General features: G+C 34.1%; 2 protein-coding genes across 2 annotated transcripts in view; one reads left to right on the forward strand and one right to left on the reverse strand.

Annotated features, from left to right (window-relative positions):
• Window positions 1-14,670, forward strand: part of LOC148943638 (uncharacterized) — a 308,181-nt gene that overhangs the window by 67,789 nt on the left and 225,722 nt on the right. The gene's annotated exons all lie outside the window — the stretch shown is intronic.
• On the reverse strand, window positions 752-14,662 carry LOC148943643 (opsin, ultraviolet-sensitive-like). The gene is made up of 6 exons (XM_089101572.1): window positions 14,609-14,662; window positions 13,487-13,617; window positions 11,262-11,434; window positions 7,488-7,648; window positions 4,667-4,768; window positions 752-960 (listed from the first exon to the last, which is right to left on the reverse strand). The coding sequence occupies exons 2-6, from the start codon at window positions 13,521-13,523 to the stop codon at window positions 846-848; spliced, it is 588 nt and encodes a 195-aa protein (XP_088957698.1). The 5' UTR covers window positions 13,524-13,617; window positions 14,609-14,662; the 3' UTR covers window positions 752-845.

Genomic DNA, 14,670 nt, shown 5'->3' on the forward strand with positions numbered 1-14,670 from the left:
TAGCAGCCTAGTAAGAGACGATCAATTCCAAATATAGTAAAGAATGAACTCAAGTCCAAAGGAACTGAACCCGGTGGTTCATTCATATAATCTTCATTATTTTAGCTAGGGGCTAACTAAACTAGTTTCTTTTTAAATTTAAAATTTAAAAGACATTGCTTTAAATTCAATATTTTAAAAGTTCTCCCCAACAGGGATCAAACTCTGTTCTCCCGTATAACAAGTGTGTATGCTTACATTGTACCGCCATAGACTTGTAAAATACAAGTTACATATAAAGCATGATACCAACTTCGTTAATAAACTAAAAAACTACATAAGGAGTCGGTTTTGTCAATTATAAATGGCGGCTACGTAGCTTTCATCGGTATCATAGCTGTAGAAATCACTGAGACCTAGTATAGAACAAATCTCGGCATATATTGGGCTGAGTTTGATGCCTCATATATATATATATATATATATATATATATATATATATATATATATATATATATATATATATATATATATATATATATATATATATATATATATATATATATATATATATATATATATATATATATATATATATATATATATATATATATATATAGGATCATTGAGAAAAGATTTTTTTTAAATATCCTTTCTTTACAAGCCAATTCCAGGTTTATATGTTTTATAAATAGATTTAAGCAATGAAAAAAATAGTAAAAATCAAGTATAGTTTCTCCTCAGAAAAAAAAGATAAAACATCAGAGACAAATTATACATCCTCCTTTTTTTATTGATTTTACAATGCTTCTATAAACTAAATATGATAAAAGCCTTTGGTACTATAAAAGAGTTTTCCGTCTGTTTTAGGAGGTTTCATTTGTGGCCACCGTTTTCTCGCTGCTCACTGAGCTACTATCAGTCTTTGGTGGTTCTGGTTCATGGATGCAAAACCAAGGCATACGTTTTTGGAGCTCCAGTCTGAAAAGCATGCACAAGTTTAATTGTATAACAAGAATGTCGTGTCTTTTAAAGATAAGTAATTTCATGCAAACTACAATGATCGGGGAGGAGGGCACAATTGTGAAAAAAACGCAAAATGGGCCAATTACATGCGGAATTTGCTGAGTTATAGGGTGAACTGTAAAAATGTCATGATTTTGGGAGAGAGGCATGGTTCCGAAAGCTCCCACGCACATGCTATCAGAGGCAATGTTCTTGCGTTGCCTATGGTAAAAAACCTCAAGGCTTCAATTCTCTATTTTTTTATTTTTTTTTTACAGCCACTATATAATGAAGAGATGGCCCCATAAACCGTGGAGAAGCCTCATTTCATTGGAAATTTAAAGTTCTAGTGCACTTAACAGTCAAATGATTACTCAGGCATCGACTCAAAATTTTGACATAGCCATTTTGCTTACCATAGTCCAAAGACCAAATAATCATGCCTCCGGAATTGACATGACCCCTTTGCCACAACTCCTGGGGTAAACGCTGTAAGTTATGGAAGTTTCCCAGTGTTTTATGTTTAGGGTTTTTGATTGGGAAAAGGGGAAGTTTGATACTGGGTCTCCAAAATGGTACAGGGTATTAAGATGAAACCTCTGATGATTTTTCAATATTTCCCATAAGCAATACCTAAATACCGACTGAGGATAATAAGTTGAAACTTTCAGAGTATTTTAAGGGGGATGTTGAAGAGTCATCGGAATGCAACCAGTCCCCCTTGCCCTTTTTCGATGCACCCTCCCTTCAACACTGATCAATACCTTGAAATTTTTTTTAATAACCAACATGATCTAATAACTATACCTCCAGGTATGCCATGTCCCCCACAACTCCGGGGCAAGGACAGTAAATTATGCAATTTCGGCATTGTTTACATGCAGGATTTATCATTAGAAAAAGAGGAAATATTCGATTTTTGGTGTGTCCGAAAAGGCTAAGGGTGCTAAAGTGAAACAACAGGGACTGTTGAGGGGCATTTCGAACTAAATCAAAAGACGCTATGTGAATCCAGTTTATTAAAAAGCCTTATCTGTAATATCTTAAGAACGGCCGAGGGTATTAAGTCGAAACTTCTAGGGCATGCTGAGAGGGATGTTAAAAGGTAGTTGGAGATAAGTATTCCTCCTTATATGTTCATTTTATCCACCCCTCCCAAAATAAATCCAATAAAAATCTTGAAATAACCGTCTTGTTGAAAATAGTTTTAAGGTCAAATAGCTATGCTTCCGGTGATGATATAACCACCACAGCCCATGGGTCAAGGGCGTAAGTTATGATTTTGCCCATTCTTTATATATAAGTTTCGTTATTGGGAAAAGGTCTCAGGAGTCTCCAAAAAGGCTTAGGATACTAAGGCGAAATTTTCAGGGAATATTGAGGGGGATATCGACAATATTTGGGTTACCCAAGACATTATGACCGCAATTGCAACTACTTGCGACTGCGACTGCACTTGATTTCTACTATGTACTTTGAGACAAAGTTTGAGACAAAAGGTCGAATTTTAGCGTAAAGAGTGGGGCATTGAGGAAGGGACAGCAGCCCTAATATACGGAATAATTTATGCTCGTTTTAAGTTTTATTGTTGCTCCTTACTTTGACTAGTTTTTTTATTTAATTTTTTATCGTTTTTCAAACAAACGGAAGAAATCCACCCCTCTTTGTGAAAAATCACCTCACGAAAATTCCTCCATTGAAAGTTCCTCTCACGTAAAATTCTTCCACCGGGAAATTATCTTCGGAATTCCATCCTCGCTACGAATTCACCCCAGGAAATTTCTTGCATGCGATTCACTCTGAAAAATACTCCTTAGCATACTTTCACTTAAGAAAGACTTGTTTTTGTTTAATTTCTGATCCTTTTTAAGATCATTGGGGAATCTCCCCTGTGTGGAAGATATTTCCCAAAAATCCCTTCCTATGGAAAGTTTCTTCCATAGGAAATTCCCTATAGAGAATTTCTCCTGGTGATAATTCTCCCATGGAGATTTTCCCTGTGAGATATCCTCCCCACCACGTAAAAATTCTCAAGAGTATTCGAACTCCGCTTAAAATTTCCCCCGAAAAATTCTCCCAAAGCATCTTCACATGTAAAATGGGGTCGCCAACGCGAAGGTAAGACAAATAAAACGAATTTCATATACGAATTTTGGAAAGTTCCTCCCGTGTAAAATTTCACCCTGGGAGGTTCAACCCCCGGAAGCTTTCATCCCAATGTGAAATTTTCCCTGTAGAAAATCCATCCCCAGAAAATATACCCTCCCCCCCCAAAAAAAAATGTCGGTATAATTCCCTATAACAAATACTATATGTAAATAATGGGCAAATTTCATAACTTGTGGCCTTTCCTCAGATGGTCCTGATGGTTGTCTCAACTCCCAAGCCATATTTATTATATCGTTCAACTATATTGAACAAAATGATTAACTCAAAATTTTGATCAGACGACTTTCGGGAAAAAATGGCAAGAGAGGGGACCAGCTACCCTCCAATTTTTTTGGTCACTTAAAGAGGGAAGCAGAACTTTTAATTTCTGTTTGAATGAGCCCTCTTGCAATATTCTAGGGACACTGGTCCGATACGATCACCTCTGGAAAAAAAAATAAATAATCACCAATCCGTGATTTTTCTTCTGGCAATAAATCCAAAATTCCACATTCTTGCAGATAGGAGTTTGAAACCTTTACAGCAAGATTCTCTGATACGCTGAATCTGACGGCGTGATCTTCATTATGGTTATTTGACTTTAAGGGGGTGTTTCCCTATTTTTCAAAATCTATCTTCGGTTCGTTCATACTTTGGTCTGGTCGTGACTGTGGGAAATGCTTGGAACTTGGTTCCTGCTGAGATTCGTCAGTCACGAATACTTGGCTCCTTTAAGAGACATATGAAAATTTTCTTATTAAAGGTAAATATTAAATAATTTTTAGTTTTTTTATGGTTTCATTTTTTTTTGGGGGGGGGGGCGGTTGATTTGTTTCGATGGTGTTAGATCCTCGATGATGTAGAGAATTTTATTTAGAGCTATTTATTGTCGGGTGATAGGAGGGTCGCTGTTTCGTGTAGACTGTCGGTGAGTTGACTTCTTTTTCATATAGATTTATAAATTAGACATAGTTTAGTATTGTTTATGCCAAGTTTTAATATTAGTCATTTATTCTATGTCTTTTCCCAAATAACGGGCCATTCAGCCTTTTGGGATATTGTTTTTATTATTGTTATTTATGGAAATAAATGGAACTTGAACATCAAATTTCTTTGAAATACTTATTTTTTGGAAAATTTTTCTTAATTTGTATAGTACAAAGGATAAATTTCAAGGGGTCACTTCCAATGAATTGTACGTTTATTGCAGTAGAGAGGCCTCCAAAATAGTACATGCTTGAAATACATATTATTAAAGTTGTACCCTGTTTGTGATTCCATTTTCTTTAATTTCGAATGAACAGAAATACCATCATTTCATGAAATTTCTTTTCTTGAAGAAACGAGATTGTTTTTCACAATAATCACAATCACTATCCTTAAGTCTTCAAATATGTTTATTTGTCTATTCTTAGTAGAATTTAGAACTTGAAAATATGCATTTCTATTTAATTTCTTTTCAAAATTAATTTTGAAACATTAATTAAGCACAAAAATAAATAATAAATAATGAAATAACTTAGGGTTTAATTACCTGTATCTTGGGTGATTAATTGCATAAATCCAAGGGTCAATGCAGGCAACAGCTTTACAAGTGAGAGCTGGTAGCATTGAGACAAAGGGGGTTATCAGTGATCTATAAATAAGCAAAAAATAAAAATAAAGAAAAAAAAAGTAAAACTCATGAGATGCTCAATTTCGAAATGGATAAACTCCATAGAATAAACAATAGAGAGCCGAATAGTTTAATCTAAAATCCGTCCACATTCTTTACATAAGAGAAATTTTTAGTTAACTGAATTATAAAAAAAAGATCAGCTATAACGATTGGCGAAGCTAAAGAAATCTCTGAATATATCATTTGATATTCATAGTTTACAAAACAAACATAATAGTTGACATTTTCAATCAGTCAAAAGCATAACTGCCATCATTTTTATCAGGCATATACACGGCGGGTGAGAGGATACTTTCGGTCACATTTCTCCCCCCCCCCCATCAAAAGTCTTGAGATTCTAACTATATTGTCTAGTTCCTAACCACTTCCAGAGCGTTTACTCATTTTTGTCAATTTTCTAAAAGACTGTCCTCACCCGACATGAAATCGTATGTGAGTTTCTGTTTTCAAAGTTCGAACCCCAGTCACGCAAAATCTCGTTTTTGCAGTTTATACGTTCTAACCTTAGAAACCCGATTTGTAAAACAAAATACAGAATGGATGTAAATATATTGTACTTATCATTAGTGGAGGGGCCCCATTGAAAAATAGTTAGCATTAAATCATTTTTTTTTTTCATTCTAGGCAACCTGCACTGAGGTTAAAAAATTTTAAAGTGAGCATAAATTTAGCCAGACACACCTTGTGTTTTATCACAGAATTATGTGAATGTTTTTCCTTAGGCAAACTTCTTTGTGATTTGCTTAATTGGGTGATTTTTAATTTTGATTCGATTGTTTTCCAAAAAGCACTTTATTTTCATCTAAATTTTTTCAGAAAAGTCATTTAATCTCGAATAGCTAAGGGTCATTTTAACGTTATTTTGAATTGAAATACTGCTCCGTCAGAAAGAAGGCTTCGATTGTCAGCAGCATCAATTTACCACAATATTCAGGTCATATTTTTCTAATATCGTCATTTTTTGCATTTTTAGTCTATAAAAAAAACGACGAAAAGACAGAAGTAAGCAAGAGAGAGAGAGAGAGAGAGAGAGAGAGAGAGAGAGAGAGAGAGAGAGAGAGGGAGGGAGACAGAGAGACAGACAGACAGAGACACAAAGAGAGAGAAAGAGGCAGGAACGGATCCAGTTTTTTTTTAGAGGGGGAGGGGCACATAATCGGTTGCTTCGATAAACTTGCGAACCAAGAAATACCCCCTATTTAAAGAGAATCTCGACAATTATGTGTCGTAGGTAGGTAGTGGAAATGGTCATAAATTTAATCTAAAACCTGGTGAGGGTTAAAGTTCTAATAAATCTGTTGAAATTAAAATGGTGTAAAAATAATGATACAAAAAATAGTAAGTTATAAGAACCACCCTGCCATAAAAAAAAGTAAAAAGCTGTTCACCATCTATAAAAAACATGATATTTAATATTTTCTGTACAATTGCTTACCTTTGCACTTCTGACCACTATAGCGAGTGAGTAAAGCTTTTTATTGTCAAAAATAAAATTGGTCTTGAACCATCTTTTGGGTTCATGCACTCTTTGTGACAATTTGTGTAGGTCAAAACATTTGGCATGTCGCCTAACTTTATAGCATTGCTTTGTGTTTTAGAATTAGAATTAATATTTTATTAGATTAAACCTTATTTTGGTTCGTTATGCAGCCTATCATCTGTTTCCCTTTTTAAAATTAAAAGCAGAAAACTGTAAGATCATCTTTTTCTATTTTTTTACAAACAATGTAAAATTATGTAAAGTTAGTCTTGAGTAATATGAAAGAAAATGACATTACATTCAGCCCTACATAAAACAGTTATTTCTGTAGACTTTATTTCTGCTCGCTTTAGGCTTTAAAATGGCTCTTTATTTCTCTTTGAAATACTTTTTTGGAAGCATTTTCATTACTTGTTAAGAATCCAGTAGTCACGCCATAAGTGAAGTTCCGTTAATGCTAATGAAATAAAACAGGATAAAAATATAATAGTTCAGAAAAAAATTGGGCTATATATTTGCCCATTAGGGGGGGGGGGGGTAAAGCATAGCAGATATTAAATACGTAACCTAACCCAGACTAGGTACCTTTTAGTCTCCCTGAAGCCCAAAAAACTAAAGTTTAAATATAGTTCCCCGGAGTGAGAAACCCGTTGTTTATACAGAGTCTCTTGAGAATTTCTGGGTAATGCCTATCTGATCTTCACAATACAATTCTCGCGTGACTACTGGATTCTTAATAAGTACTGTATTTTCTTAAATATAATTTCAGAGATAAAGCTGCCCAATATACACACATGCACCTTCATAAATTCATAAATTGTGACTTGAGACTAATTGTTGCCAAGGCATGGAGACCTACTGTAGCAGAAGTACAGATGTAACACCAACCGAAGGCCCAAAACATCAGTTGGCAGGCACGGTTGAAAGAGACAACGGTCCGGTACGTATAAAGTATTGTATTTGTGAAAAGCTAACACTTGAGGGGAAGGGTTAAAGCCATGGAAGACAACAACAAAAAAATATTAAACAGAATACGTCCTTTGAAAATTTCTTAAGTCATAAGAGTCCGGAGGGACGATGCCTGAGCATGAGGTCTCTAGTATCACATAATTATTGATGCGCAGGAGAAATACTTAACAGACTCATAGTTTACTTAGTAATTGGAAAAGAAGATGAAATAAATTACGGCTGTCTCACCTGTTCCCAAAAGCACAAATCAGAGCGACTATTGCGTATGGAGTCCATGAAATCACAAACATGGCAAATAAACCAATGGCAACTTTTGCAATTCGAATTTCAGCTGATGTTTCATTCTGGTCTTTACTGCTTCTTAAGCTTTCGACGTTCATTTTTTTAGCCTAAGAAAAGAAAATTTATCAATAAATTGATAAATTGCTCAATGATATTACGGTAGATGGGGATATTGAAGATATAATAGTAGGGATAAATGCAGATCTACAAAATAATCAAGAGATCAAATTTCTTGTTTCCTGAAATGAAAAAGAAATAGCTGCTAATATATTTAAAACCTTGATTTAAATTTATCCTTAAATTATAACCTCATATTTTCAATAAACAGAAGATGAAGAGTTTAAAAAGACTTATAACTCAGGAGAAATAAAGGAAAGGAAAAAATCCTCCATAGTCATTCCTGGCGCATAGGGTGCCGGATTGACGTTTCAGTTGCTGAGTCTTTTTTACTCTTGCAAGTCTTTTTTAGTCTTTTAATTTTGAGTCTTTTAGTATTTTTGACTTGCTTTTACTTTATAACTCGAGGCAGGAACATTTCAATGTATAAAAGTGACATAATTCCTTTCGAGATTGTATTGCTGTCTCTTTCATCATATTAGGCAATATTTTTTCAATTTTTAATTCAAAGAGATATAATTTGCCTTTTTAGGTTTTTATCTTTTTAGGCTTTTAATTCAGCTTAGTCTATTTTTATTTAAAGTCTCAAAGACGTTAATTCTCCAAAGCTGAATCTCTAACGTGTGAACCAATAACGTTTACAAAAACAAGTACATTTGTTTCTTCTATTACGCAAGGGTCTTTTACCCTATGATGGCACAAAATCTTTGCCTGGAGATACATAGGGACCCGAGTTTGATCTCAGCTGCTGCGTGACATTCACAGGGACCTTTGGAGTTGAGAAGTGTTGATAATCAATAGATGTTAAGTATGAACAATAATTTTATTTTTTCAAATATTTATTCTAGCAGAGGAGAAAAAAAAACAGAAAACAATAGAGATTTCTAAAAAATGACTATTCTTGTAGCTTATCAACTCTTATCTCAACCGAAAATTTCTCTGTGCTTGGGCCGCAAGATCTGTTAAATTCTTTATCAATAATTTAAACGTTCAGCCCAATTTACTTTTCATTTAGCCTTGAATATCTAGCAATGTATGGTTTAGTTTTACCATATGTCTTCTACTTTATTCCGCACCTTATTTATTCCTTTTCTCATTATAGCTTTAGACATTGCCTTTCATTTTTACACTGTTGCTTAAGAAGAGAAAAGTGTCTCAATTATTTTGTGTTTATTTTAGTTTTACCATCCACAGAATGCCTGAAAATCTTTCGAAGAAGCTTAGGAGCCCAGGATGTTAAAATCTTTGTCTCCTCAAAATGAAGAGAGCAGGAATTAGAAATTGCGTGTTATACTGCTGGTCAGCTGTTACTACTTCTACTACGCCTAACAACTCACTGCAGCACCAAGCCACCTGAGGTAAACACAGCTACGCACCTCCGTCCTCCATCCCGATTTATTCTAAGTTTCTCTCTTCAAGTCTTCCCATGAAGTTCTGACTTCCCTTAAACCCTTCTCTACTACCTCCTCCCACTCTGTTCGAGGACGACTGGCTATTTTTTTGGCTTCAAATGATTGGCAAAAAAGGACAATCTTTTCTTATCTCTCATCCCTCATCCGCAGAATGTTTCCAATCCATTTCAACCATTCTTTCATTATAGCCCTAGAAAGTGGGATATAACCATAATTTTCCGGACAGTAGACTGTTTGATATTCGGTCAGTCCAACGAGTACCCAAAATAATCCGAAAACAATTCCTCCGGAAAAAATCGAACAAATCCTTCCCCTTCTTCCGAAGCACCCATGTTTTGGAAACATATTTGACCACTGTCATCACTATAGCCTCCAGTAGGCTACTCTTCTATTGGCTCGCAGACCTATCTTCTTATTCCTTAAGGCTTTTTTGTACTGTGAAAAAACACCTAGGACCGTGACCAAATACAAAACAAAAGCAAAAAAGTATGTAAAATAAATCCAATTAATAGTTCTTAGGCCTTAACAGTTAGCTTTGTGATACTGCTGAGTAACACCAGAATATGCTGTTGTTTTTTTGGTTTTTTTTTTTCTCTCTCTCTCTCTCTCTCTCTCTCTCTTTCTCTGTCTCTCTGTGTATCTCTCTCTCTCTCTCTCTCTCTCTCGCTTTGTCTCTCTCTCTCTCTCTCTCTCTCTCTCTCTCTCTCTCTCTCTCTCTCTCTCTCTATCTCTCTCTCTCTGAGTTAGAACTGAGTCTTCTCTTTCATCAATTTTTTTACCCTTTGATGCCAAACGGCCTATTCACTGAACAGAAAAAAAAACAACTTCTTGTAAATTATATTGAAAATCAGAAAAATAAAAAGCTGTCAAAGTGGGCAAAATAGAAGAATTTATCAGACATTTTGAAAAGAACAATTTTTGATTTTAAGTTGAGTGGGATTGAAGAATAGTCGATTCGACAGTGTACCTTTTTCTTTAAAAGAAAGCCTATACTTAAATTAGAAATAATCACAAGGTACTAACAATGCCAAATGTACTTTCATTAGGTGCAGTTGACTACACGTGAACAGAAGGGGGGATTCAAACCTTTATCCTCCAACCTGCAAGAATTTTACTATTTCCCCGTAGTTTCTAATATATTTTCTTCATTTTTTTTAAATTTGATTCCCCCCCCCTTCCAAACAAAAAAAGTTATCCTTCCATAAAGACGGAGTGTGGCCAGCACAGTGGAAGTCTTAATTAAAGAAATTTGGATAAAAAAAAACGAAAAAAATATATATTATACGATAAATACAGGAAATTATAGGAAGAATTGCTAGTTTTAGGACTAGAGGGTAACAGTGGCACAAAAAAACGAGCAAGTACCGGTGCATTGCAGCCTAAGACGCCTTGTGTGATAATAGTTTTTTTCTATGTATTTTCTGATATTTCATATGTTATGCCTGATTATTGTCGTGAAATAAAATTAAGTATACCCACGTTTCATGAGATATCGTAAAGGCATTGACGCAGAGAGCTAAACTGTAAGGGTACAAAAGGAGCATTGGCACAAAAAAACTCCACGTTCCTTTGCAAGGCAACCTAATAGTGCATACGAGCATTCCAAGGTTACCTATTCGACAAGCTCAATGACTTATCCTTTGCGTATCAAGAGGCGTTAATGACGTCAGTGGTTAGCAGGATTACTACTTGAAATGGTCTGAATTAGCTGTCGGACAAGTTACAGGATAAATGAAGATAAGTGATGTCATATATAAACAACTAATTCAATCTTTTCAAAAATGGAAAATATACGAAATTACATACAGAGAACAAAAAGGGAAAAAATTGTGAAATGTGGCACAGCTTCAGGGGGTTTCTAAATAGGCTTAGTTTACAGTTTAGTATACGCGATTAATATTATTAGTCGCCTAGTTGTTTATAGCATTTCAATTGGCAAGTTGCTGGATTAGTATTTGTTTCTACTTTTACGGATTACATCTGGGGAAGTTACTATTAAGTGGATAAGTCGGATAAGGGATGCTCGAGCCCATGGTAAGGCACCTTACGGGATAACAGTTTCTTCTCTATCTCTAGATCAAGTATACCCTTGTTTCATAAGGGTCGTAAAAGTATTGAAACAGAGAATTATGCTGCCAGCTTAGAATAGATGTCCTAACTTGCAAGATGAAAAGTAAGTGTACTGCTTTACCTGTGCTCTCAGAGATTCTTCGTGTTGTCTTACGTGACTAACCAGCTGAGAGTAGAAATATATAATGCAAGTCATCGGTAGGACATACGAGGTGACAAAGACAGTCGCAACAAAATATTTGGTACTCATGTCGTCACTGATGTAGTCAAAGCTGCAGGTTGTCAAAAAGCCCTCTGAAAAAAAAAATATTAAAAAAAAGACAAAAAAAAGGTTTTTTAGTGACAATAACTTTGATTCTTTCATTAAATTTATCAAAAGATCACAATTGTTCAGGGCGACTTTAATATATATTTATTTTCCACTAGCCGAATACCCAGCATTGCTTCGGACCCTTATAACGGTTTAATGTGGGTTATGTTATAAAATTTTCAAATTTTTGAGTCTTTTCGATAACTCTACCCTAATAAACTCCTTTTTCCTAGAAAAAAAACTTCTCCTTACCCTCTTGACCTTTTCATGAACTTCCCACTATTTATCGAGACGATATTAAAATGTTGCAAAAAAGGAAAGAAGTTACGCCATCCGGAATCGAACCGTAAACCTACCGATTTGAATACAAACATAGTAAATATTTATTTACAGGACCGGGTAAAAAGTATTAGGAGACGATTGAGCATTTTATAAACGTGTTTTTTAAAACATTTTTCAAACACATTTAATACGGTACACTTAAGGTATTGTAGCACGCCTTTTAGCGCTTTAAACTCGATTTCTCTGACTCCCACTCTCTTCTTAACTTTTCCCTGCCTGCAGAAGTCCCAAGGACTAAATTGCCACCCATTAGACGGTCTCTTAGGAATAGACGGTAAAGACGGTCATAGACGGTCAAGGACTAGATTGCCACCCATTAGGCCCAGTCTCTTAGGAATACTTGTCTATGGTCAGATAGACAAAGTAATTACTTTGTAGTATGTTTTCTTGCGGTAGGACCAAGTGTTTTACCGCCTCACGAAGTAGATAATTTCGGACTAACCAGAATTTGGAAATGACATTATTACAGGATAAAGATCATATTTTGTCGGCTTTAAAGCCAGATTCTAAGTCTGAAGATTACTTCAGGCTTTTCAGAACGTATTTTCAATTTTCCAGACCATTTCATTTTGTCCAATAATGTCTCTTTGCTTTCTAGGGACCGGGGTTTAAAGCAAATGTTCGTGAAACTCTTGAAATAAAGAAAATCTTTTTCAAGAATATAGCCTTGAATCGTGACACAGGTGAATTTGGGCTGAACTCTGTCTACGATAATTTATTAAAATCTGATAGAGTAAAGTTAAATTCGCCCAATGTAGTTGACCTCTGTCCAAGTGTTATATCATTAAACGCTAATGAACCGAATCCAAGAAGGTCAAAGAGGCTAGCTTCCGCCTTTGCTTTGAAAAGAATTAGAGAATTAAACAATATGTAGTTTTATTTTATTTCGTATATATTGCTTTAGTTTAGTTTTACTACTGATGACGGTCACTGCATATGTGACCGAAATATCTGGTATTTTTTGTGAATTTCTATCACTGCTTATGAAACACTGTCTATTAAAAATATTTCATCCCTATTTGAACTTCTAGTTATCCTCACTAAGTATTTTACATTTTGATGTTACGTTGGGACTTATATAGCCTTAAGCTCATCTTACTGGCGGTAGTTGATCTTGCAGAGTAACAAAGATACCCAAACCCTAAGCCAAAGGATCGGTGACATCAAGACTCGAACTCTCTTCCCGCAGAATATAGGATTGCAGGTCCAGCGTGTCATTTAAGGAATAGATGCTTCACAGTATAGATGAAACTTGGTGAAATGAGGCCGTTAATGAAATTCCCAAATATAAGCTATTTATTTAACAATCTGTTTTAAAATAAGCAAAACGAGATAATATGGGAAAAGTTTACAGTAATTAAGTTGTTAAATACCACCTTGATGCATTGTTCATTTTTAATTGTAAAGATTTGAAAAAAAATATGCATGAGTTAAATATGGACGCCAAAATTACATTACATTAAACAACTTAAAACTTACAAAAGAAAACAGATTACTTCAGATTAGGTCTTATGCTGGGTTTTAAAAATGACAAAAGTACTATAGGATTCACAAAGAAAAAAGTTCAGACAGGGTGGGAGGGTGTAGAGCGTTCACCAGTGAGTCATACACAGGTCATCTAAAGCTGAAACGACTGAGTAGCAACAATATTAAAAAAAGAACATTATTATTTGTTTACAAGTTCTAAACTTTACCTGGAACAAATCGTCCCCAGATGTTGAAAAAAGGCATCAGTGAAAAAGGAGTAGCATACAACCAGCATAAGACACAAAGACCCAAAGCTTGTGTTCGATTGAGTTTCCCATCAAAAGGTCGTGCGATCGTTCTTAGAATAAGAAAGAAAAAATATATCTTATTTCCTTGAAATATATTAAAGGAATGAAATAAAATTACAAGAAAATTGTATATCTTATATTCCTAATTATATGGGGTTAATTCTAGAGCAGGCTCGCAGAAAAAAAGTTAATTTAAATAATGATTAATATACAAAGGGACCAAATTAAAAAAAAACAATTTGCTTTTTTTAGATAAATTTTGTATGCAGAAATTATTGAGAAAACGTAAATTCTTGGATTTTTTTTGGAGGGGGGGGGGGCTAGGCTAATCCCCACCCATATAAATGCGACTGTCATAGGTGCTTTAAGAAGAAAACATCTGTGTAGATGTTGCTTTATAAGAAACATTTTATTTTACCACAGAGTAGAAATGTATCAAAGGAATGAGGGCTTTTCAATTTTCTTAAAACACTTAATAACATTGCAAGAACTACTGAGAATACCCCAAGCAATGTTACCAGCTTTAAGAGCTTATGCACTTAGTTGAATTTCATTGGGTTAGCTAGAAAATTGGATTATAAAATTTACGAAGGATTTTCTTTTTTAAATAACTGTTAATACAGTCATTTGAATAAAGATTTTCTTTTTAATAGTTCAATTCTGCTTCTCATCCTCTTTAAAATCATATATATATATATATATATATATATATATATATATATATATATATATATATATATATATATATATATATATATATATATATATATATATATATATATATATATATATATATATATATATATATATATATATATATATATATATATATATATATATATATATATATATATATATATATATATATATATATATATATATATATATATATATATATATATATATATACTCGTATATATAGCTCCAAAAGCAGAAGTAGATGGCTTTCAGAATTTAGAACCAGATTTAAAAAAAGGCAATGAAAAAATTAATTAGAAGCTAAAAAAAAGTTAGAGCTTAAAAAAGTTAAAAGAGACATACCTGTATCTATCAAAAGCAATTGCAGCGTTGGTTGCTGCCCCGCCTATTCCAGCATAGAGCCA

Source organism: Artemia sp. Qi Xiang Cuo, chromosome 15 (assembly GCF_049724085.1).
Source record: "Artemia sp. Qi Xiang Cuo chromosome 15, ASM4972408v1, whole genome shotgun sequence".
Classification (NCBI taxonomy): domain Eukaryota; kingdom Metazoa; phylum Arthropoda; class Branchiopoda; order Anostraca; family Artemiidae; genus Artemia; species Artemia sp. Qi Xiang Cuo.

Excerpts from the sequence above, each read along its gene's own strand:
- LOC148943643 (XM_089101572.1), bottom strand. The coding sequence starts at position 13,523 with ATGCCTTTTTTCAACATCTGGGGACGATTTGTTCCAG. Across the intron at positions 11,435-13,486 it reads CTGGGGACGATTTGTTCCAG|AGGGCTTTTTGACAACCTGC; the intron begins GTAAAGTTTAGA and ends TTTTTTTTTCAG. Across the intron at positions 7,649-11,261 it reads AAGAATCTCTGAGAGCACAG|GCTAAAAAAATGAACGTCGA; the intron begins GTAAAGCAGTAC and ends TTCTTTTCTTAG.